The following is a 25,188-nucleotide window of genomic DNA, read 5'->3' as shown; positions in this document are numbered from 1 at the left end:
ATCAGTGAAATTGATGAATTTAAAAAAATAGCAGGATGAACTCTAAATGTAAAGTAAATATATAGATACATATATACACATATATGTTTATATATATATATATGTGTGTGTGTGTATATATACATATATACTCACACATATACATATATATGCACATATCTATCTATATATCTATCTATCATCTATCTATCTATCTATCTATCTATCTATATACACTAGAGGCCCAGTGCATGAAATTTGTGTGGGGGGTGGGGAGGGTATCCCCCAGCCCAGCCTGCATCCTCTCCAATCTGGGATCCCTCTCACAATCCAGGACTGCTGACTCCCAACTGCTCGCCTGTCGGCCTGTCCTTCTGATTGCCCAAAACTGCTTCTGCCTATCAGCCTGATCACCCACTAACCACTCCCCTGGCAGCCTGATTGATGCCTAACTGCCCTCCCCTGCAGGCCTATTGCCCCTAACTGCCCTTCCCTATAGGCCTGATCACTCCTAACTGCCCTCCCCTGCAGATCTTGTCCCTCCCAACTTCCCTTCCCTGCTGGCCATCTTGTGGTGGCCATCTTTGACCACATGGGGGCAGTCATCTTGTGTGTTGGAGTGATGGTCAATCTGCATATTACTCTTTATTAGATAGGATAGAGGCCTGGTACATGGGTGGGGGCCGGTTGGTTTGCCCTGAAGGGTGTCCGGGATCAGGGTGGGGGTTCCCTTGGGGCGTGGAGTGGCTTGAGGGAGGGGCCTGTGGTGGTTTGCAGGCCAGCCACACCCCGCGTGAGCCAAGTATAGGCCAGTGCTGGCTGGAAGCAGGTATCTGGGATTTATTTATCTTCCATAATTGAAACTTTGTAGCCTTGAGCAGAGGGCAGGGCAGGCCAGGGCAGGAAGGAAGCTTGGCTTCCTTTCCCCCAGCCTCCTGCTTGTTCCAGATCTGTGGCCGCTGCCATATTTGTTAGTTTAATTTGCATACTTGCTTCTGATTGGTTGGTGGGTGTGGCCTGTGGGTGAAGCGAAGGTATGGTCAATTTGCATGTTTCTCTTTTATTAGATAGGATATATATTCTATAGATATGGGGTTTGAGACTTAAAGACAAACACCGACTGGCCCGCAGAGATAGGAAGCAATATGTTAAACAATAGGATTGAGTAATATCTCACATAGAACATAAAAGAAAGGATAGAGAAATCTCCTACTGTAGCAGTACATGAAATAACCTTTGTTCTTTAAGATAAGGTGAAAATAAGGTTCCATTTACTTCCCAGATGAAAACATTATTGCTATGTTAATAGGTTGTCTTATCCTTTATAAACACATGCAAATGAATTAATGAATTGGATCCCAAACCACCCCACCAGCATAGGAGGGCCTTATGCTGCAGACAGAGGAACTGAGGCTCTAAGGTGGGCAAATGTCTTCCGAAGTCCACAGCTGGGACATTTAAAGCCAGATGTAACATTCGTAGTTCTTCTGGCCCCCTGGCTGGTTCCAGTCCCTTTCCATTATGGTTCATAGCCTTTCAAAGTTTCACAAATGAAAAATAGCTTTCACTTTTGGGAGGCGCCCTTAACTGGAGAAGTGGGACCATTGCAGCAGGTGAGGGCTGTCAACTAGGGAACACAAATTCAAAATCTCCAATGAGATGTTAGTGCTAAATATAAACACACAAGGGCACTTAATATTTAGGCTTGCTTTTTCTTTTTCTTTTTTTTTTTTAAGAAAACTTTTCAAATGCTTTTTATTACATTCTCCAGAAGTAGTTGAAAGAAATCTACTTTTATGAAGGATCTATTTTTAGCACTCATTTTCTTTTCTGATTCCACATTTCACTTGCCTTTTCTTCCTATAATCTATATTCAGTGTGAATAAAATTTACATTTAGAGAGTAAATACAGTATGGGAGAAAATTATTATTTTTAATCGAAAGGTTACTATTTCTATGTTTAAAGGTGAACTTGAACTGGTAATTGTAGCATTTCTTTTAAATCATGGATCCGTTCAGTCATCCCACTATTTTTTATTTTAAAACTGAAGACATCAACAAAATAGCATTCACTTCAATATAAAATAGATATTGTGCAAATTTTATTTCCCAGGTTAAATCAATGTGTCTTTGACTAGATGTATAATAGATTATCAGTTATTGGCCACCAAAAATGAAAATTAGGATAAAGACATAAACTTCAAAAAAGCATAAAGTAACTTAGATGTTTAAAAATATATTAATGAAAACATAAATTATATATCAATATCTTAAGTATTTATGATCCTATATGATAAAACCCTCATGTGCAAATTGACTGAACAGCCGAACGACAAGTCACTATGATGCTCACTGACCACCAGGGGAAGAGACTCAATGCTGGAGCTGCCCCCTGGTGGTCAGTGCACTCCCAAAAGGGGAGCACTGCTCAGCCAGAAGCCGGGCTCATGGCTGGCTAGCACAGCTGCGGTGGTGGAAGCCTCTCCTGCCTCCACTGCAGGAGGGCGGTAAGGAGCAAGGGGTCCCGGACTGCGAGAGCCCCAGACTGCGAGAGGAATGTCTGACTGCCGGCTTAGGCCCGATCCCCAGGGGTAGTGAGCCTAGGCTGGTAGGTGGACATCCCCCAAGGGATCCCAGACTGCGAGAGGGCACAGGCTGGGCTAAGGGACCCCCCTCCAGTGCAGGAATGCTGTGCACTGGGCCTCTAGTATATATAATATCAAATATCTAGTATATATAATATCAAATATAAATAATTTCAAGGACTAAGTCCCTTCATAAAAAAAATTTTCTTTTTTTCTTTAAGCTACAAAGATACTACCCTGTGGGGGTTTTTTTGTTTGTTTGTTTGTTTGTTTGTTTTTTTGTTTTTGTTTTTAATCCTCACCCAAGGATATGCTTTTATTGATTTTTAGAGAAAGGAAGGGAGAGAGTGAGAAACATGCAAGTGAGAGAGAAATATCAATAGGTTGCCTCTCATATTCACCTTGACTGAGAACGGAACCTGCAGCTTCTTGGTGTATGGGACAAGGCTCCAACCAACTGAGCCGCCCGGCCCAGGCAGAGATGCTACCCTTGGTGTGTTGTAAAATGTTCTTTTTCATTTCACCATCTCCATTACCACATCAGACACTGCAGGAGTATGCTAATTATCTGGAGGTGCCCCAGTGGCCCAGTAACTCCAGGGCAAAATCCCAGCAGAGTCCTGGTTGCAATCCAGGTTGAAAACACTGCATTAACTTGTTTAGTCTCTCAGCATCATCACAAACAGTAAACCTGGAGAGAAAAATGTGTTTAATCAAGCTGAGTTAAGTATTCCAAAGTAAATAATACCTAACTCCTGGCCAACCATTTGTGATTGTGTGTAAAAAGTCACTAAAGAACTATATTCTCCAAGGCTATTAATTATCTACAGAACAGGAATGCTTTTTAGATATTGATCCTCTGAGTGCAATAAACCTGGGTTATTTAGGCAACCTAACATCTGTCACTGCACACAGCTTTCAAGTTTCAGGAAAAACAGTGGGCCACTAAGTCAAGACAGGTCACCAGTGCAAGACTTGAAGACAAGTGTGTCGTGATTGATGATTGAACGGACTCCTCTTTGCTTAGAGTGGACTTGGGTGGTTCAGAGAGTGAATGTCATGGGGATACCAAGTTCCATGGGGTGTACACATGTCTACACGAGAAAGTTGAGTGCAGGGGGAAGCTTTTCTATTTTATTGATTTTTACACAGAGAGGAATTGAGAGAGATAGAGAGTTAGAAACGTCGATGAGAGAAATACATCGACCAGCTGCCTCTTGCACACACCCCACTGGGGATGTGCCCGCAACCAAGGTACGTGCCCTTGACCGGAATCAAACCCGGGACCTTTCAGTCCGCAGGCCGACACTCTATCCATTGAGCCAAACCAGTTTTGGCAGGGGGAAGCTTTTCAAAGAGCAGCAACTTGGTGGGAGAGTAAGAAGGTGAAACACAAAAATGAATCTTCTATTCCAACAGAACATTCCTCAATGGAGCCAATAGGATTCGAGCAGTTTCCACTCATGTCAAATGCATTAACAGACCAAAAATAAGTTGATGAGTGGTATTTATCACTTGATAGTTTAATGGCTCGTTGTTCTTGCGAGAGTCAGTTGAACATTTGAATGTAGGGATTTGTATTCCCCATGTTCACAGTTACCTTTAAAGTATCCTTTAGTCTAAAAGTCAGACAACAGTAAACAAATGTTGTGACTGAATAGAATATGCTCTGCCATGATCTAAATATATTATTTTGGGGACTTTTGCTTCACTTGTAAAAGAAAAAACTAAACACTTAGAAAACAAATTCAGGAAATGAGTTGATATAAGCCTTTATTGTATTTTACAAAAGAGAAAGATCAGATAAGGCTTCATAGAGAGTATAGTGTTGACAATTATTATTTACTGATGGTGGTGTTGGTGGGTATATTACTTTCTGATTGCCATTTTAAAAATTTATCATTATTTTAGAGAGAGGAAGAGATAGAGGGGGAGGAGAGAAAGAAAGAGAGGAGAAACATCTATTGTTTGCCTTCCATAACCACCCCGACTGGGAATTGAGCCCACAACCCAGTCATGTGCTCTGACTGGAAATCAAACCAGAAACCTATTGCTGCACAGGGTGATACTCAGCCAGGGCACTATGTAAGCCATTTTTAGGAATCTCAAAATGGCTTAATATATGCCCTATTATTTGTTACAGCATCCTTATCAGTAAACAGGAGATAACGGTCCCTGTTTTATAATTATCAAAATGCCACCAAAGACATGTCACTTCTCCAAGAGGGAGGGTCTATATTTCTGACCCTAAAGATTCCTGAAAGAATCTACCACGCTTACTCTGATTTCTGTTTGAAATATTGCCCAAGCCCATGGAGGTGTAATGAGCAGTAACATCTGGCTTAGTAAGCTTATAAAAAATTATAAAATAATAGATACTCAAAAATTATTAACAGCTATTGAAAAATGCCCTGACTGGTGTGGGTCAGTTGGTTGGACCATCATCCGCACACTGAAAGTTTGCTGGTTCAATTCTGGTCAAGGCAAAAACCTAGGTTGCAAGTTCGAGTTCAGTCCTGGGTCAGAGTGAATAGGGGAGGCAACCAACTGATGTTTTTCTCTCACAGCCATGTTTCTCTCTCTTAAAAATAAAATAAAATAAAATAATCTATTAAAAATTATCAGCCTCTTTATTACAATGACTATGCTTATGAATAAACGCTTTTTTGCTAGACTGTTAAAAAAATAAAGTCTAAATGAAAAGTGACAAAAATGAATTTTCAGTCACCACATTGGAAAGTCAAGAAAATGGTTCTGCCTTGTCCAGGCATAATAACGAATCAGTCAAAACACCGGCAGCTGTTTTAACATACAATCCACCTATAACCTACTTCATAACAGGCTGCCAACTCATAAAGTTGCCAGATTTTCCTGCTTAATAGGTAGATATGTACATATGGGTCTAATTTTGTCTCGGCAAAAAGTATTTGTTTTAGAAGACACAAAGTGAAATAAAATTAAAAAAAAAAGTTTACCCCAAAATAGATGACTTAATCAATCCAGTCATCATAGCTAATTAGATGTTCTGAGAGTTTGCTACATTCCTATTTTGCTATGGCTCTTGTTTTTAATTTTCTTGGTCGTTGAAATGTTCAGATTGCCTAACATGTGCAGACTTGGTTTTGATTTTCTAAACTTAGCTTAAAAATATTGTTAATGCTACTGTATGCAGTCTCTTGTGAATAAAGATAAGCTGTTACTGTAAAATCTAAAATAAGAAAGGAAAATGGATTTCAAATTTTTCTTTACCCAGTCTTCAAGACATAAATTTGGCCCGAACTGGTTTGGCTCATTGGATAGAGCATTAGCCTGTGGACTAAAGGGTATAAGGGTCCCGAGTTTGATTCCTGGTCAAGGGCACATGTCCAAATTGGAGATCGATCCCCAGTAGGGGACATGTGAGAGGCAGCCAATCAATGATTTTTTCTTGCTGAAACTGGTTTGGCTCAATGGTTAGAGCGTCGGCTTGGGGACTGAAGGGTCCCAGGTTCGATTCCGGTCAAGGGCATGTACCTTGGTTGCGGGCATATCCCCAGTAGGGGGTGTGCAAGAGGCAGCTGATCAATGACTCTCTCATCGATGTTTCTAACTCTCTATCTCTCTCCCTTCCTCTCTGTACAAAACCAATAAAATATATATTTTTTTAAAATGATTTTTTCTTATAATTGATGTTTCTCTCTCTCTCTCCCTCTCCCTTTCTCTTTGAAATCAATAAAAATATATTAAAAATAAATAAAACTTAAATTTGTCTCTAACCTATTTGGCTTTAGAATTAGAGATACTGTTTCAGAAATGCATATACATTTTACTTTTTTTCATTTTACATTTTTAAATATTTAACTAATACAAACGTAAAATACACTGAAAACTTAAAAACATATTAAAAATAAAAATCACATACAAACTTATTTTACGTCTGAATATATGTAATATTATAAAATTTTTACCATCACTGTTGATACTGTTTTATATCATGTGCATTTCTCCAAATCAATAAATACATTATTTCATATTATGAACATTACATCATTTCTTTAAATTTCCCCTCACTTATTGTACATTAATTTATTTTCCAACTGGTCACTGTTACTTTCAGTGTTGTGAGCACCATGGAACATGGCCCTTTGTTCTTATCTCTGTTAATCTTTTAAAATATTCTCCTTCAAATGGAATTACTGTCTCACAGGATATGAAGATCCTTATGAATCTTGATGACTCTTGCCAGCTTACTTTTCAGAAAATTTATACTTATTCATACTTCCACTTGTCTATTAAGAAACATATCAAGATAATTTGGGTGTCACTGAATATTTATAATAATAATAATAATAATAATAATAAACTTTTGACACCCAATATCTTAGCATTATTTTAATTTTTGTTTCTTTGATACCCAGTAAAATCTAAAAGTTCTCTCTAGGTTTATTAGTTATATTTTCATTTTAAAAACTTGTCTGTTCATATATTTGCCTTTATTTATTTATTTATTTATTTATTTATTTATTTATTTATTTTTAAATATATTTTATTGATTTTACACAGAGAGGAATTGAGAGGTACAGAGAGCTAGAAATGTCGATGAGAGAGAAACATCAACCAGCTGCCTCCTGCACACCCCCCAATGGGGATGTGCCCGCAACCAAGGTACATGCCCTTGACCGGAATCGAACCCGGGACCCTTCAGTCTGCAGGCCAATGCTCTATCCACTGAGCCAAACTGGTCCTGGCTATTTATTTATTTACTTATTTTTAAAATATATTTTATTGATTTTCCACAGAGAGGAAGGGAGAGGGATAGAGAGCTAGAAACATCAAGGGGAGAGAAACATCAATCAGCTGCCTCCTGCACACCCCCCACCGGGATGTGCCCACAACCAATGTACATGCCCTTGACCAGAACTGAACCTGGGACCCTTCAGTCCACAGACCGACGCTCTATCCACTGAGCCAAACTGGTTTCAGCTATTTGCCTTTATTGATTTGTAAGAATTTATATGTTTGGAATATATTGTCACATTTGTTGAGTGCATTTTAGCAATAACCAATAGTTTAACATTTGTAATTTGCATTTTACTAAGCATTTTTCTTCAAGTTTTGAATGTTATGGAGTCAGTACTATAAATATTCTTATTATATCTTTTGTTTGTGTGTACAAAGGTCTTCCCCATCTTAAAATAGATTAAATACTTACTTATATTTTTCCTGTAGTTTCTGTGAATTCTTTTTTCATCAGTCCTTAATACACTTGGCTTTTATTTTTGTTATTTTTTATTTTTAATCCTTACCCAAGGATGGGTTTCCATTGATTCTAGAGAGGAAGGGAGAAAGAAAGTGAAAGAGAAACATCAATCAGTTGTTTCCCGTACATGCCTGAAAGATTCCTGTACATGTGGGTCAAACCCACAACCTAGGCATGTTGACTGGGAATAGAACCTGCAACCTTTTGGTGTACAGGACTATGCTCCAAACAACTAAACCACCTGGCCAGGACCACATGGATTTTATTTTGATACAGTGTGACTTAACTGCCTTTCCAAATAGCCAGTGTCCCCAAATTTGTTGAACTTTCATATTTTCCTTATTTGACTGTGATGTTTCCTTTATCATGGATTATATTAGTATCTATTCTAGGTCCAATTTTAGTGCTATATGCTTTGTTATATTGATCTGCCTATCAATTTATCTCTTAGTGATTGCTTAACCAAACCCCGCATTATTTCACTCTTTTTCTTAACTGTATTATTAATTGTTATTTTTCATTTAATTTCTACTGAACTTTAGAATAACTTTGCTGATTAAAAATACTCCATTGAGATTTGACCTATTTATTGATATGGAAAGAACTTATATCTTTCCCAAATCCTGTTTCTATTTAAGAATTTCATATTCTCCTTATTTATTTATGTTTTCTTTTGTGTTAAAAACAGGTCATATCTCTATTTAGGAAATGTCTTCATATTTTATGCTTTTCATGGTAAATGTAAATAGAATCCCTTTGTATCTTTGGGAATTTTTGGTGTGCTGGTTGTCCAGAACTTCCTGAGTGATCCTGACCATGGAGAGACACAGATATTCTTGCTCTACTCCTGATTTCACATGGGCATAAGACTGAACAGCAGAAACATCATTTAGACTGCTGAATAATCACGCACTTTCATTTAGATATCAATATAATTGTACATAATAGAATCTTATCTAATAAAAAAGAATCATGCAAATTAACCATCACTCCGCTATGCCCACAGCCAATCAGAGTGAGTATGCAAATTAACCCAACAAAGATGGAAGTTAATTTGCATATGCAGGCTCAGAGCAGTGTGAAGCCTGTTTTGAAGGGAAGGGGGCGGTGGAGGGAGCTACTGGAGTGGTGCTCCAGACAGAAGGACTTGCTGGCTCTGGGTGGCCAGGGAGCAGGGACATGCTGGCTTCTGGGTGGCCAGGGAGCAGGGATGTGCTGGCTCCCAGGCAGCTGGGAGTGAAGCCAGGGGAAGGAAGGCCTATTCTTCCAAGAATATTGTGCAGTGGGCCTCTAGTAATAGTATATTAATACATAACACAAATGTGATAGTACATTATATTTGTGTATTGGTGAATTCCATGTTTTCTCTTCACATTCATATGCTTTTTCTTCTACAGATTTGATTCTCTTCCCACTTTTAGCATTATTTTTAGCTCCTTCTTCTGACAACTATTTTCACATATGTTATTTCTATCTTTGATCCCATCACCATTATTTCATCACCAATTGTGTTTTTCTCTTATAGTGGGATAATTTCACTGTTAGTTGTTGTCATAAACCTAGGTAGCTGTGATAATTATAGCCCTGTACAATAGCAATGAGTTTGTGCCATGTTAGTGTTTCCTTGGTGAAGTAGAACACAGCTGACAGGGAAAATAAAAAGTGTTGCTTTACTCTCCTTCAGACTTTATTTTATACATGAAGCTCAAACTAGCTTAATGGAAACTTTCATCACCTACATAATTTAAGTCGAAGGAATAAATTTCCCAAAGTTAAATCAACATTTCATTTTAGTATTCAGAATATAGAGATGGTTTTAATGGAACAGTTATGAGGCTATAAAACCCTACTTATTAACTTGAGAATATATCAGTGATTTATTATGATGAAAAAAAACACAAAAAAACAACAAGTCACGAAATAATGAAGTAGTGTAATTCAATTTACATAAATTATAAATTCATTACATAGACATAGTAAAACATGCACAAAATTATACTGGTTGTCTGTAAGAGATGGGATTATAAGTGATTTTTAAAATTATTTTTCTTATCTTTATTTTTCTAACTTCTTTGAAACAGGCATGTGTTATTGCTCATGTAATACAGATTAAAATTATTCATATGTTTTTGACAGAAAAGGCCTCAACTTTAAGGATACAAACAAATCACAGTAGGTTAAACCCACACATCTAAGGAGTGTAAGAAAATACACTGGTTACTTTTTCAAGAAAAGCTTGTGAATATTTTGAGCTTTTATTGAAAAGTTTTCAGTAGGTTTGGTAGATAAATTGCCAATATACAAATCCTTTTTAGGGAGGCACACAGTACTCAGTGTCTAGGGAACAGTAAAATCTAATTGCTCACCTCCAAACCTGTCCTTAGTCCTATGAGAAATGTGTATTTAATTAGGTAACTATCAAAATAAGCATATGGAAGAAATAGCTCCCTTTGTGCTCTTATTTAATTATCTTTTATATCTCTTACATTTAATCTTTCTATCTCTCTGGATAATTTTCTCATTTTCAGTATAGTGTCTCAAGGATATATTTTTTCATCTTTTTAACCTTATCTTTAAATGAAGAGGTCATCTGGACTTTAGTAATTCACCTCTTTGCAGAATTCCTTGTTGTTATCAATATGAATTAAGTAACTTCTTATTTGGCATTAAGTTGTAAATTTAAGTTTTAAGATTAAGCAGTACATTAATTTTTAAATCTTTACAGAGAAGAAAATAACCAATGGAATTATTCTTACTAACACTGAAAGGTAGCTGAAATTAGAAAACAAATGATTTTTGGAAAAATTTATATATAAATATATAATTTTTCAGAGGAGTACTTTTTTAGGAAGTTTTATTACATCTGAAGAATAAACAGGAAGTATTATGTTTGAACTGTAACAGTATTCTAAACAAGCCTATTACCTGAATTATCATAATTAAGTAAATTATGTTTCACAAACATCTTTGCATATATACTGGATGAAAGTTTATAATCCTGATGGGTAAAGGCAGGCTATATGTTAACACAATTTGATAGCAATATTAAATGACAGGAAAATCCAGAGAAAATCTGCCCTGTATGATATTATAGACTCTACTATATCATGGGCAGATTTAATTTTACTTGGAAAGTTTGCCTTAGTTATTTAATCAGGATTTTGGTTTAGATCACTTGGATCATAAACTCAGCTTTCTTATCAAACAAAGATACTACACTAGAACTAGAGGCCCATTGCATGAAGATTCATGCAAGAATAGGCCTTTCTTCCCCTGGCTCTGCTCCCGGATGCCCAGGAGCCTTTACAAGCCTTCGCTCCCAGCCTGAGCACTGCTCCTGTACCTCCCTCAGCCCCCCTCCCCAGCCCTCCTCCTCATAGCAGATGACCTGCCCTACCCGGCCACTCCGCAGCACCTCCACATGCAAATTAACCTTCCATCTTTGTTGGATTAATTTGCATACTCCTTATTGGATGATGGGTGTCATGGAAGTGTGGCCAATTTGCATATTTCTCTTTTATTAGTGTAGATACTGACAAAATAAAGGACTTTCAAAGCTAGGTGATGTGTTCACAGGTGTTCTTTAATCAAAAGCTAATTCTCTTCTTAAAGGAACTCTTATTTCTGATTTTTTTTTTTCTTTTCTGAGAGGGGACTTCTATTATTTTGTTTCTGGTAATAGATGGGCAATGACTGCTATAGCGATCACTCTTTTTTATCACTGCCGCTTCAGTCTAATGGGTGTCTGACGGCCACATTATTTAATAGGTGATAATTGTTCCGATGACATTAAATTGTGGTCAGGGGTTTCCAGATCTTCCTTCAAGCAGATACCAGCCATCTAAATTCTTTACCCACCCACCCCCAACCTCTCTCACTTCAATTAGAAATATTTATTGCATTATTACCCAATCTTATTTATCCATTTATTTATTTTACTAAATATTTTTCATTGAATTTAGGGAGAGAAGAAAGGGAGAGGCATAGAGAGATAGAAGCATTGATTAGAGGAAAACATCAATTGTCTGCCTCCTGCACACCCCCTACTGTGGGTCGAGCCCTAAACCTTGGTGTGGGCCCTGACCAGGAATCTAACTGGTGACCTCCTGGTTCATGGGTGGATGGTCAGCCCCTGAGCCACACCAGCCAGACTACATACACTTCTGTAATACTTTCCTTTAAAATATGCGCAGTATATAAATATATTAATACTTTCCAGTTAACTTAGCAGATTATCTCCTTCCTGTTTTTAAAAGAAATGTAGATAAGAGGAGAGAGTTGGATGACAAAAAGTATGAACATTGAAGTGACTTTTGTATCATGGTGAGTTGTCACCAAGAATAAGTTCCTAGTGACCTATGCAGACCCTATATGAGGGCCCAACTGGCGTATTAAACCTTTGGTTTCAGCATTTGCCACTGCTTGGTGCTCATGCCTTTTCCTCTATCTGAACCTGTCAATGCCTGTCTCCCAGTCTCCTTGTCAGTCTTAAGGGCTTTAAAGATTCATTTTTAATTTTATTTCTTCTCTGCCTTTCCAGATGTCCCTCCTCTGAAGTTCCTTAGTGATTTTCTTTCAAAGGATGTGGAATTTGTTAGTATCATCTCCTTTGGCAAAGTCCACTAGAGAAATTTAGTTTTAGAATCTTAAACTTCAAACTTGTATCTGTGGTTATTTCCCACCAAAAGCTGAATTTCTTCTCATCATAATATCTGGCTACTTTATAGTATTAAAGAGTGTGTGTGTGTGTGTGTGTGTGTGTGTGTGTGTGTGTGTGTTTTGTCAGAGCACTGCTGCTAGTTTATGTACTTGTATACAAACAATAAGTAGAATATATGTTAACCAACAAGAAGCAGAGACTTTTTAAGTTAAGGGCAAAATCAGAGGCATTTTTGTAATTTTGAAATATTTATAATGATATTTTAATAGGAAATGAGCACTCTAATTTTGTTGTTTTAAAAACATGAGCAAGGGCAAGTATAGCAGTAGGGTGGGGAGGGGCAAAAAATGAAAAAAAAAAAACTTTAGCAAAAAAAATGCTAATTTTACCTTTACCTTTCATACACATATTTTTCTTTATATTCTTTGAATATAATATATGTGTGTATATATAATATAACATATATGTATATATATATGTGTGTATACACACACACACATATATACACATATACACACATAGACATATACAGATTTGCATATATCTAGAAGCTCAAGTTAAGTATAAGATCGAATATGTTGCAACAAGTACTTTTAAGGTTACCTGAAATAAAATAAAGCAAATTTCTCTTTTTTTTTTTTTTTTTTTTTTTTGTAGCAGGTTATAAAACCATTTTATAAAGAATATTTTGGGACAAATTTTAGAGTAGCCTTAACAAATATACATACATACATATACATATACATATATATATATATATATATATATATATATATATATATGTTTTTTGTGTATCATGTGTACAATTCATTTCTGAAATTTATTTCTTAGTTTTAACAGTACAAAGCACACCAAAACAGACCTGGCAAATATGTTTAAATGGAAAGAAAAATATATAAAAACTAAAGAAACTGAAGTTCACAGAAACAGAAAAAGAAGTCTATTTTATTATTTTAATTGATTTAAAAATGTTTAAGTACTTTGATAGATTCTATTTTATATGTTGATTTTCAAAGTATATAATGCAAGAAAAATAGTGACCCTGGCTTCTTTTTTCTGGTTCATTGGAGCTATCACATCTTATCTATCAGACCTCTAAGGAGATACCCTCACACTCAAAGACTATGCAATTAGCATATGAATGTGCAATGGGTTGTTTGAAGTGACAAGAAAACAATATGGAAAGGAACTGAAGGGAGCTACCAACATCTGGGAATCTTGTATTGAAAAAAGCTTTTTTTTTTTTTTTTTTTTTAAATAATAATTCTTTATTGTTGAAAGTATTACACATGTCCCCTTTCCCTCCCATTGACCTCCTCCAGTCCGCCCCCACCCTCCACCCCAGGCCCTCACTGCCCCATTGTCTGTGTCCATCGGCCATGCCATGCAGATATGCATGCAAGGTCCTAGACTGATTACCTTTCACTCTCCTACCCTCCCACCCCCCACCCCCTGCCTTCCATCTGAGATTCTGCCCTCTGTTCCAAGCTTCCAGAGACATGGAAGCATGGGGGAAAGCTTTCTTAAGGTAAGCGATTAAAAACCAAGGACAACTGCTCATTCTGTAGAGTTTGAGCCCCAAGGAAAGCTAAATTTTGCTATTTACTGTCATCTTTTAGACTGAATCATTTAAACAAGACTTTACTGTTTTATTTATTTCAATATAATACTTGATAAATGTAGGTTTTGTATGATCTTTGATCTGAAATCATCAAAATGCATTGAGAGGACAAAAAGTCTTATATTTAAAAATATTTATATTTAAAATATATAATAAGATGAAAGACTTTTTCCCTCTGGTCAGTGCAAAGTTTCAGAGGAAAATTACTGTTGATGGCCAGTTCAAATTAGGTATACAGTCAATTCTCAGCCATTTATATATCTAAATAATTTCTGTCTCATTTTGTTTTATTTTGGTTCTCTTGACAGTATATGTGCAATAGTGGTTCCTGCTCAGGCAGCACACCTTTGGGTAGTAATGAATAGCTCAGGATTGTTATAATAATTGAATTGGGTAGTAATGAATAGCTCAGGAATTACTGATACTGGGAAGGCTCAGCGCAGTAGGAGGCAGGTGCCATGCTTATTGTGTTCATTTCTGTCGCTACCTTTACACACCACTTACATTTCTTTGGCATAAATACCTTACTCTAAAATAAGAATTAAATATATATATATATATATATATATATATATATATATATATACACACACACACACACACACACACACACACACACACATATATATATATATATATATATATATATATATATATAAAATTGATTTCAGAGATGAAGGGAGAGGGGAGAGAGACAGAAACATCAATGATGAGAGAGAATCATTGATCAGCTGCCTCCTGCAGCACCCCACTGGGGATCGAGCCCATAACCCAGGTATATACCCTTGACCGGAATGGAACCCAGGACCTTTCAGTCCACAGGCCAATGCTCTCTCCACTGAGCCAAACCAGCTAGGACAGGAATTTTTTTTTTTTGTAGACTATTGAGGTCTGAGTCAAATGATCTTTGAGACATTTTCTAATATTTAATTTGATGTATTCCTTGATCATGAAGAAACATTTTAACCATAAATGACCACCATACTATGGGATAACTATTTGATAAATGAAGTAGAAACCTAACATTGAATTTTTAAGTAGAAAAACAAATACATGTATGAATATTAATATCAATTCTATTCATAATAGCCTCCCTCCCAAAGAAACAACCTAACTATCCATTAATTAGTTGGTGAATGGATAAATAAAATGTGGTATATCTGTTGTCAAAAGAAAAATTGTACCAGTCAAGTTTAAACAGCAAGAGAGACTTTATTCAAAGCTATTGCAATTGGGAAAGAAGCCATAATTAAGTCTGAATTCAACTCCATTGAGGCAGAGGGGGTAAAGTTGTTTAAAGGTTGGAGTGAGCCCCAGTGGAAAAGAACTGCAGAACATTAAGGGGGAAATCATAAACCATTTGAGTTTGCTAATTGGCTTTATTCAAAGGAAAAATAAATGCATAACTTTATGACAAAGGGGTAATTTTTGAACTTGGAGCAGTCACCCCAATGAAGTTAGGCTCCTACCTGCTCATAGAAAGAGGAGATAAGGGTGCTATTTCCTTTGATGATTTCATTTCAAAGAGAAGATTCCCCAGTCCTTGAGCATACATTTCTGACTGTAAAACTGCCACGTGGCTAGGAAAAAAGACTTACATCTCACAGGGACACAGAGAGAATTTACCATACAAGTCTTCTAAACTCCAAGGAAAGGTGGGTCAGGGGCCTAGAGTCAAGAAGAAGCCAGGCCAAAGTTTATTCCAGCTGAGGAGAACTTTAAGACAGACCATTTTGGTCACCGTACAATGAGTATTTTTAAGGCAATGAAAGGAATGAAGTAATGATTGCTGCAAAATGGATGAACTTTGGAAATATTAATTATGCTAAATTAAAGAAGCCTGTCACAAAAGGCCATATATTATGTGATTCTGTTTATAGGAAATGTCTAGAATACCAAATCTGTAGTGACGAAGTATAATATTTTTAGTGGTTGGCTAGATCTGAGGGTTTCTCCCAGCCAACACACACACATCTCAGTTCTCACTTCTGCAAGCACCTCATTTAACTTTGTATTGTAAAAGAAGCAAACTTTCAAAACATGATAACCTCTGGGTCTCCCAGAAGTGTTTACAGATAAAACCTGTGTTTTTATAAACCCAAAAGTATTACTAATAATCAATAGGATTATAAGCATTAGACTTAGGAAATGGGAAGAAAAATTTGATGACAGGAAAAGTTGAACTGAGAACTTATAGAATGCCTGACATAGTCTCTCTTTTGGGTTAAACCCCTCTGAATTGCTCCTACTTTACCCACAATATATGCTTTGTCCCTGCCTGAACTTCAGCCTTCTTTAAATTGCCTCCTAAAATTTACACTGTCTACAAAAAGAGCAACAATGGGATCTATAAGGGTAGTGATTGGGGTTGGGAGAAAACATTGGGAAGGTGACATGGTAAGGGTAATAAGGAACCGTTTATGGCATCGATAATTTGACCATCTTACTTAAAAAAACATTAATTAATTGTTTTTTTCTTGGTTCTAGATTGGGCTTATGGATACTATAGACAACAGAGAAAACTTGTTGAAGAGATTGGCTGGTCCTATACAGGTAAACATGTTAACATATAATGATTTTCAGAAGAAAGTTTTATTGGCTTTTTATCTATTTTTATATGTAATAGGAAACTTTGTAGCCAATGCACCTTTTTTAACTTAGCAACACGGATGTTTATTTAGATTAACTAATAAAAATGTTATATGCAAAATGATTTCTAGTGGATTTTCCATAAGCAAATTTTTTAGTGTAGAGATATTGATATCAAATAGAGCCTAGATTTGAATCCCATTTCTACAGTGGCTGTATCTCCTTGGGAAATATGCCTAAACTACGTGAGGCTTATTTTTTTCACATTTGAAATCGAGGATTATTCTGGGCATTAAGATAAATGAAATTTGAACAGTGCCTTCTTATAAACAGAAAGGTCTCAAGAAATGTTACTGCTATTGTTATGATGACAGTAGTGATTTTTTAAATTCATTTAACGAATACTAATGGGATTTTTGCTCTCAGAGGGGTTCTCCTTTTCTCTTTCTGAATTGCTGGGCTGCACTAATTGGAATCAGGTCCAAAATGATTTTTTAGAATGGCCAACCTTGGCTGAGAGCATCACGAATATCTTAAGTTGGCTTTACATGGTTATAACCGGAAATCGTGGTCAGAAACCCTGGGGCAGAGGAGAAGCTCCAGACCTGATGGGCGGCATCTCGATGGCCCATAACATGCCTGGCGACCATCTGAGACAGTGTTGAGTGGTAGAGGAGTGGAGAGGGGCTGGGGAACTGTGTGAAAAGGTGAAGGGATTAATAAAATAAAATAAAATAAAATAAAATAAAATAAAATAAAATAAAATAAAATAAAACTCAAACTCATAGACAATAGTACAGTAATTACCGTAGGGAAAGGGGATGGGGGAGGTAGAAGAGGGTAAAGAGGGAATAAGTGGTGATGGAAGGAGATGACTTGGGGTGGTGAACATACAATACATTATACAGACGATGTGTTATTGAATTATACACCTGAAACCTACATGATTTTGTCAACAAATGTCAACCCAATAAATTCAATAAAAAGGAAAAAAAGAATAAAATTGGATGGATAAAATGGAATCAGATCGAAAGGCCTTTAACATGAATATAGCCAATTTGAACTTTATTTTATAGGTGAAAGGCAACAGCACCATGGGATTTATAGATAGTTGTAATTTTTTATTATTTCTTTAAAAGTAGTAAATATTTGTTGTGTAAAATTTAGAAAATATGTTAAAGGAAAAAGAAAAATATAAAAATTACTCTTAAGTACTTGCCAGGATATCCACTAAAAAAATTTGTATATATTTCTTTTAGGCCAGTTTTTATTATATTATGTTTGTTTATTTTATACATAGAGTTATGTACCCAATATGCTAGAAATTATTTTTTGAGCATTTACTCATTCCAGTGATAATTCTTGTTGATCATCATGTTTTATTTTTAACCATTCATTATTTTTTATATTTAAGCTACTGTAGAAACAACACTGTATGAATAGACAGAATGATAGAAGTCTTTATTTGTAATTTTACCATTTGGTTATTAGAGAATATTTGATATGCAGTCACTGAGTACAAAAAATTAAATGCTTTCCTTCAAAATTCTTGATATACATAGCCTAACTGTTTTTCTAGACTAACCCACTGAATGTTAGCCAGGGTTTGTGATTGTCATTTTTCAAATCTTTACTAATTGGATAGCTTTAAAAGTGAAATGATATGATTCTTAACTTTTTCTGTTTGACTTCACTTAACATGATATTCTTAAGGTCCAACCATGTTGTTGCAAATGGCAGTATTTTATCTTTGCTTATGGCTGAGTCCATTATATAGATGTACCACATCTGCTTTATCCAATCATCTCTCAAATGACACTTTGGTTGTTTCCATGTCTTGGCCACCATGAATAATGCTGCAATGACCACAGGGGTGCATATAGCTTTGCCAATAAATGTTTTCAAAATTTTCAGTTAGACAGCCAGAATAGGGCTTGCTGGGGCATATGGTAACTATGGTATTACTGTTTTGAGGAGCTAGCATATTGTTCCCATTGTGGCTGTACCTGTTTACATTCCTACCAGCAGTGAATGAAGGTTTCTTTCTCTCCAAGCCTCTCTAACATTTGTTACTACTTGTCTTGTTGATAATAGCCATCTAACAGGTGTGAGGTGGTATCTCATTATAGTTTTGATTTGCATTTCTCTAATAGCTAGTGAAGTTGAGCATCTTTTCATATATCTGTTGTTCATTTGCATGTCTTCTTGGGAGAAGTCTGTTCATGTTCTCTGATGTTTTTTAATTGGGTTGTTTGTTTGGTGGAATTACATGAGTTATTTATATATTTTAGATAGTAAACCCTTGTCTGAGCAGAGATCCCAGAGATAAGCTCATATGTATGTCTGCAAATATTTTTTGACAAAGGAGAAAAGAAAGCCTCTTGAGTAAATGGTGCTGGGAAAATTGGAAAGCCACATACAAAAGAATGAAATTAAACTATTGATTGTTCCCAATGCAAAAATTAACTCAAAATGGGTCAAAGAACTAAATATAAGACCTGAAAAAATAAATTACACAGAAGACATAGCAACTAACTTATGGACCTTGATCCTAGAGAAGATTTTATGAATTTGACCCCAGAGACAAGGGAAGTAAAGGCAAAAATAAATAATTGTGATTAAATCAGATTAAAAAGCTTCTGCACAGCAAAAGAAACTCCCAACAAAACAAAAGGCACCCAACCAAATGGGAAAAGATATTTGCAAAGAACAGCTCCAGGCTGTAATAAGTTTATTAATCGATGTAAAAAGTATTGTTTTATTTTTCAAAGCTGTTTGTGCTTAGTAATTTTATATCTGACTCTGTAACTAATTTTGTCTTTTTCCCCCCTTCAAAATAAAAATTCTAGTCTTTTTATAAAAGTGACCCCTCTAGTAATTATGAAAAAGTCTGAATACTTGGAGTGCATTTATAACCAAGGAAGATAACATCCTGATGGACAGCCCTCTTGTTCTCTTGGAAAATATTTGCTGATGTCACCATTTGGGGATTTAATACAGGATATCTTTTTAAAAGATTTATCTAGATATCACTCATTCGTGTTTGGGAATGTTGGTTGCAGATAAACTTTTCTCTAAGTTTTTGATGAGGATTAAATTTCTACCTTCTTTGGCTGGTTACATTTATATTTCTCATTTTTAACTGCCAAGAATATCACAGCCAATTTTTAAAAGTTCACCACTCTGGATAGTTTTGGCTGTGGATAAAAAGTGATATAGATAGCCTTTTTAGGAAACTTGATACAGAGAGACATGTTCATAGATAAAAATCATCCAGGTTTAGTTTCTTAACAACTCCCTAGTCTTAGAGATACAACTAAAAGTGAGTTACTTTCCTCTCTACAATAAATCTTTAAAGAGAGAACTCAGATATTCACCAGGTATGACTTAAATGGAAAGCAAGCGTTAATGTAGCCTCCATCCTTCCTAAACCTAGAATCAGAAAATGGCCTAAGGAAAGAGAGGGGTACAATTCTCACCAAGCACCAAAGTGTGTTGACTGACAGAGTGTAGTGTTGTGTGTTTTCCGGCAGACCTGGGTCCCTGAGCAGCTGGGTGTGCCTCACCAGGTCGGGAGAAGACAGCACTTCTACTTTTGGGTTTATTATTTGCCAATGCAGATACCACTGTGTATATTCTATTGTATTATAGAGCTCTTCCTTTAATGGGCAGAATGTGTATAGACCTGGCATCTGTAGGGTGGCCAGGCTTCTGTAGAGGGGTCTTGGCATAAACAATGAAGTTCTTTGCTCTCTCGTATTTATTTATTTATTTATTTATTTATTTATTTATTTATTATATTTATTTATTTATTTTACTAAACCATCCACTTAAGCTAGCTTTTATTTACTAAGGATTAATCTTAAATCACAGGAACTTGAAAAGCATTGAGTTAGTTTCTGTATTTCTGAGAATTTTAGAATGCTCAATCCTTACAAGTGCTTGCCTTTGAATTCATTTTGACAATACCATCTGGAGGTAGAAAATTATCGCATATTTATAATGCACATATATTTGCATACCCAGATAGACACACACAGAGAACAGTTGGATTCAAATTTTGTTTTGGAGGCTTTTTGTGATTTATATCTGCCCTTGACAAGTCAAGTTCCAACTGACCTTCTCTTTTTAGAATAAGGACAGCCATTTTTAACACCCTAAAGAATTGTTTTGACATAATAGGTTGATCTATTTCTCTAAACACTGTTTTATGAAGCTTCTGTAGACCAATGAAAGGTTTGATTTTATAGCTATTTTTTTCTAATTGTGTGCACAAACATTAATTTAGAAGAATCCAGGGATCCTCATCTTGGCCATCTTTATATTAATGGGAAACTGTGGTTGGCCTTGCTGGATTGGGAGGCTCTATTTCCCGTGTTAATTTTGAGAGCTGTGGAGTCTACACAAACTTCTACGGAGCACTGACCTTTATGTGCACATTTCTAGATGAGCCTAATGCTGTGGATCTCTGAATAGGACTGACTGCTTTATGCTAGGGGTAAAATTTGCTCAGGAAACTCCACAAAGATTCTTAGTCTGCTAAGAATACTAGCGGAAGGATCAACAAGAGCTTACCAGGTGTGATGGAGCTGTGGTGCTTCCCAAGGCACAGTCCCTCTCTCGGGGTGAACCCATTCCAGGGTGCCCCCTGGCTTCTCTGGAATCACCTGTGCTTAATTGCACTAGACAACTCCTGATACCCATCTCTGCCACTCAGATATGGGGTTTGAAACAACTGCTGTCACCCCATTGGCTATTCTGGTTGGGGAAGCAAATGTTCTCTCTCTTTCAGAGCCAAAGAGAGTTTAATCTATTGTTTAACCAGCAAACATTTTGTTCAGATTCTGAGTAAGTGTATGATTAAAATTCCAAAATTAAAAACAACAACCCATCCCCCCCCCCCCCTTCCCTTGGTTCTCTCAACACTTAACCCATGCCGAGGATTTCCTTAGTCCAAATAAAGTCATGGTCTGCTTCTTGAAGCACAGAGGCCCGAAATCCCGATGACACTCACCCTAGTTCACCCAATGCGAAGCTGGGGGCCAGGAAGGCACAATGGGCCCCTGCTTGTCCCACCACCAGGTCCGGGTCTCTGGGGCGATCCTGGGTAGGTTTCTTTGGAGTCCTGCTGATGACACCAAGTAAATGTCAATGTAAGAAACATCCAGACCTGTAGAAAATGTTGTAAGAGCTTTTTTTTGAGCCAAACTGATAACATATGCCAGGGAGCGAGATCTCAAATGCTCCCCCAGTTCTTTGCTTTATGATCAAGTTGCACCATATTGTTTATAACATAAGACCTATAGGCTTCTACTCCTTTAAGGGACAGTCTACCAATTAAAGGGATAGACTCATTAAAAAATGTCATTTTCTGTGTGGGGAAGTGTTATAGGTCTCAAAAGGGAATGTTTCAGATGAGGACATTTTACAACTGCTTAGCTCCAACTGACTACAGATTCCCCCCCCCCCCCCCCCGAATTCCTAAAGTGTTAAAAAGAAAGCAAATGAAAGTCTTGATCCAAATGGATGTGTCTCTTTCAAACAAATTACATCTAACCAGGCATTTATAATGTGGATTATTCACTATAAAGTTTATTATCTCTTTTATTGTTAACACAAGTAGTTAAAGGTTGATAGTATTTTCAATTTCTATGCTTACTATTATACATAGAAAGTGAAAAACTATCCTCTTTAATAAAAGTTTTAAGATTCTTAATTTTAACTAATTGATGAATGGCTGAAGTAAACTGGTTTTGATTACACTTAATGCTAGTTTCATAACAGATTATCTTGGTGAGCTATATATTTCTATTCTTTCTTGTGCTGTGTTATCATTGAAATGTGTTAGATTAGCTGCTATCTCAGAAGGAAGGATTTGTCCTTGAATATTTGTACATATAGAATTCTATAAAAATTACTCGGAACATCATAACATTTGACTATAGAAGAGCTCATTGCTTTACCATAGCCATTTAAATTATTACTTAAATGGAATCACATCAGGCTAAGGTTGTTTATGAAAGATTACAGAATTATTATACATGAAGAAACAATGGAAATCTCTGCTGGCTGCCAGCTGGGTAGAGGAATAGAGGGTGGAAGAAGAGAAGTACTACTCTTTCAGCTGTGTTATTTATATAGGTTAAAAACAGCTATATAGGATGTTTGCTGTAATTATGTTGAGAAATGACAGGGTTGGTAAATACAGTTGACAGTCCCGTTTTTAAAGTTATTATGGGAAAGTGAGCAAGACATGTTAGTCATTGTGACAAAATAGTGAATGTTAAACCTGGGCACTAAAATCCTTAGTAATTTAGTTCTTTCCTTAGTAACTTCATTTCATTAAAGGGTTTCAGAAGGTGAATTTCCTTCTTCCTAGTAACCTAAAATTTTCTCTGACAATTCAATAAAAATAAAAACTAAGTTGCTTGACCTTCCTTATATATATATATATATATATATATATATATATATATATATATATATATATATATATATATATATAGAACACATAACCCATGATCATCATGTGAAATGTTCAGATCCTCCGTTTGAGGTGTTAGAACTTTGCAACTTCAAGCAGTAGAGGGGCTTTCACTGCTGCGTTCTTAGGAGTTTCACTATTGAAATGGAGTCTTTATTGCCCTGTCTGGTGTGGCTCAGTTGGTTGAAGCATCATCTAGTCACCAAAAGGTTGCCAGCTCAGTTCCTGGCCAGGGCATGTGCCCAGGTTACAGGTTCAATCTTTGTGTGGCCAATCAATGTTTCTCACATCAAATTTTTTTTCCTCTCTCTCCCTCACTCTTCCTCTTTCTCTAAAATCAATAAAAATGTATTGCCCAGCTGGACATGGCTCAGTGGTTGAGCATCAATCTATGAATCAGGAGGTCACAGTTCAATTCCCAGTCAGGGCACATGCCCAGGTTGCAGGCTTGATCCCCAGTGTGGGGCATGTCAGAGGCAGCTGATCAATGATTCTCTCTTTTCATTGTTGTTTCTATCTCTCTCTCCCTCTCCCTTCCTCTACGAAATCAATTAAAATATATTTTAAATTTTAAAAATAAAAATTTATTGAAAAAATAAAGAAATGTAGTATTTATTTTCTGGATTTTAAAAATATGTTGTTGTGTGTTTTTCCACCATTTTCAGAGCAACGTGAAATTGAAATTTTTTTGTATACTGTCTTGTCAAATTCTTAAAACCTTAATACCTTTAAAGTTTTGGTTAAAGGGTTGCATTGGATACAAGTAAAAAAGGCCACACGGGTGTCACTCTTAGACACTTGGCTGAACACCTCTGGAGGAAGGAGGCTTTAAATACTGAATTGATTCTGTTGTCTTAAATGGAATATCCTGTCTAAACAGTATTTCCATTCCAATAAGTATATGTACTAGAAGCTGCCACTTATTGCAAACTCAAGAGCCATAACAGAAGTTTGTGTGCAGTGTGGTTTTATGTTTGGCATTTATTTTTGGGCATTCTTGGATTTCATGTTTTATCTGTCTTAAACTAGGAGAAAGTAGCTAAACATATCTCAGAAAGAAATTTTCAATCCACATAGAATAATGACTGGTTTCTGACTCATCCAGGCATCCTTTTTCTTCTAAAATCTAAAATGTATTTTTTTACAGTAACATATTGTATTTTCCTCTTTGATTCACTCCTTATATTAAACATACTGTTCACTTATCGTTTCAAGCTTAGGAGTGAAAAAAGCAAGTTCCAGAACTCTATGTATAGAATTATCTCATTTCTGTAAAAACCTGTTTATGAACATAGACGAAAGGCCTAGAACAGTGGTTCTCAACCTTTCTAATGCCGACACCCTTTAATTCAGTTCCTCACGTTGCAGTGACCTCCAACCATAACATTATTTTTGTTGCTACTTCCTAACTGTAATTTTGCTACTATATTAATGAATCGTAATGTAAATAGCTGAGTTTTCCGATGGTCTTAGGCTCTTCAGCAGCAGTTCTCAACCCATGGGTCACCTAAGACCATCAGAAAACACAGCTGTTTACATTATGATTCATTAACAGTAGTAAAATTACAGTTGTGAAGTAGCAACGAAAATAATGTTATGGTTGGAGGTCACCACAACATGAGGAACTGTAGTAAAGGGTCGCGGCATTAGAAGGTTGAGAACCATTAGCCTAGAAGGATACATACCGAACTGTTGGCACCAAGGAATGGGTCTATGGAAGGCCAAAAGAGGCCAGAGACGTTCACTGCTCATTGTATACTGCTTACCTCTATTGGATTAAAATTTTAAAACAAGTATATTGAAACAAAAGGTTTTCAACTCCCTTAGCTAAGAAGGGTAAGGCAGTTGGATAAGGACCACACTTTGGGTTTTCCCCAGACAGAATGTAAGGCCTCTGCTTTGCTGATTTGCAGGGAGAGGATGTCCCAGACAGCTGATCAGAGCAGAGAGCACCTAAGCAGGCTTTGTGGACATCACTAACTCACAGACTCACCAGCCTGCCAAACTGTTCTATATTTCAGTTTTGTCAAA

The 25,188-nt window shown here is 36.3% G+C and overlaps 1 protein-coding gene across 4 annotated transcripts in view; it reads left to right on the top strand.

Annotated features, from left to right (window-relative positions):
• The window catches only part of PTPRZ1 (protein tyrosine phosphatase receptor type Z1), a 170,684-nt gene that overhangs the window by 35,052 nt on the left and 110,444 nt on the right, over positions 1 to 25,188 (top strand). For all 4 annotated transcript variants that reach the window (XM_084897130.1, XM_084897131.1, XM_084897129.1 and 1 more), the window contains exon 2: positions 16,572 to 16,637. In XM_084897130.1, the coding sequence (XP_084753256.1) occupies positions 16,572 to 16,637 (66 nt within the window). The remainder of the gene's footprint in view (positions 1 to 16,571; positions 16,638 to 25,188) is intronic.

Source organism: Pipistrellus hanaki (genome assembly GCF_964339955.1).
Source record: "Pipistrellus hanaki genome assembly, chromosome: 10".
NCBI classification, from domain to species: Eukaryota; Metazoa; Chordata; class Mammalia; order Chiroptera; family Vespertilionidae; genus Pipistrellus; species Pipistrellus hanaki.
The sequence above is the reverse complement of the archived record's forward strand: the minus strand, read 5'-3'. Positions and strand labels throughout refer to the sequence as shown.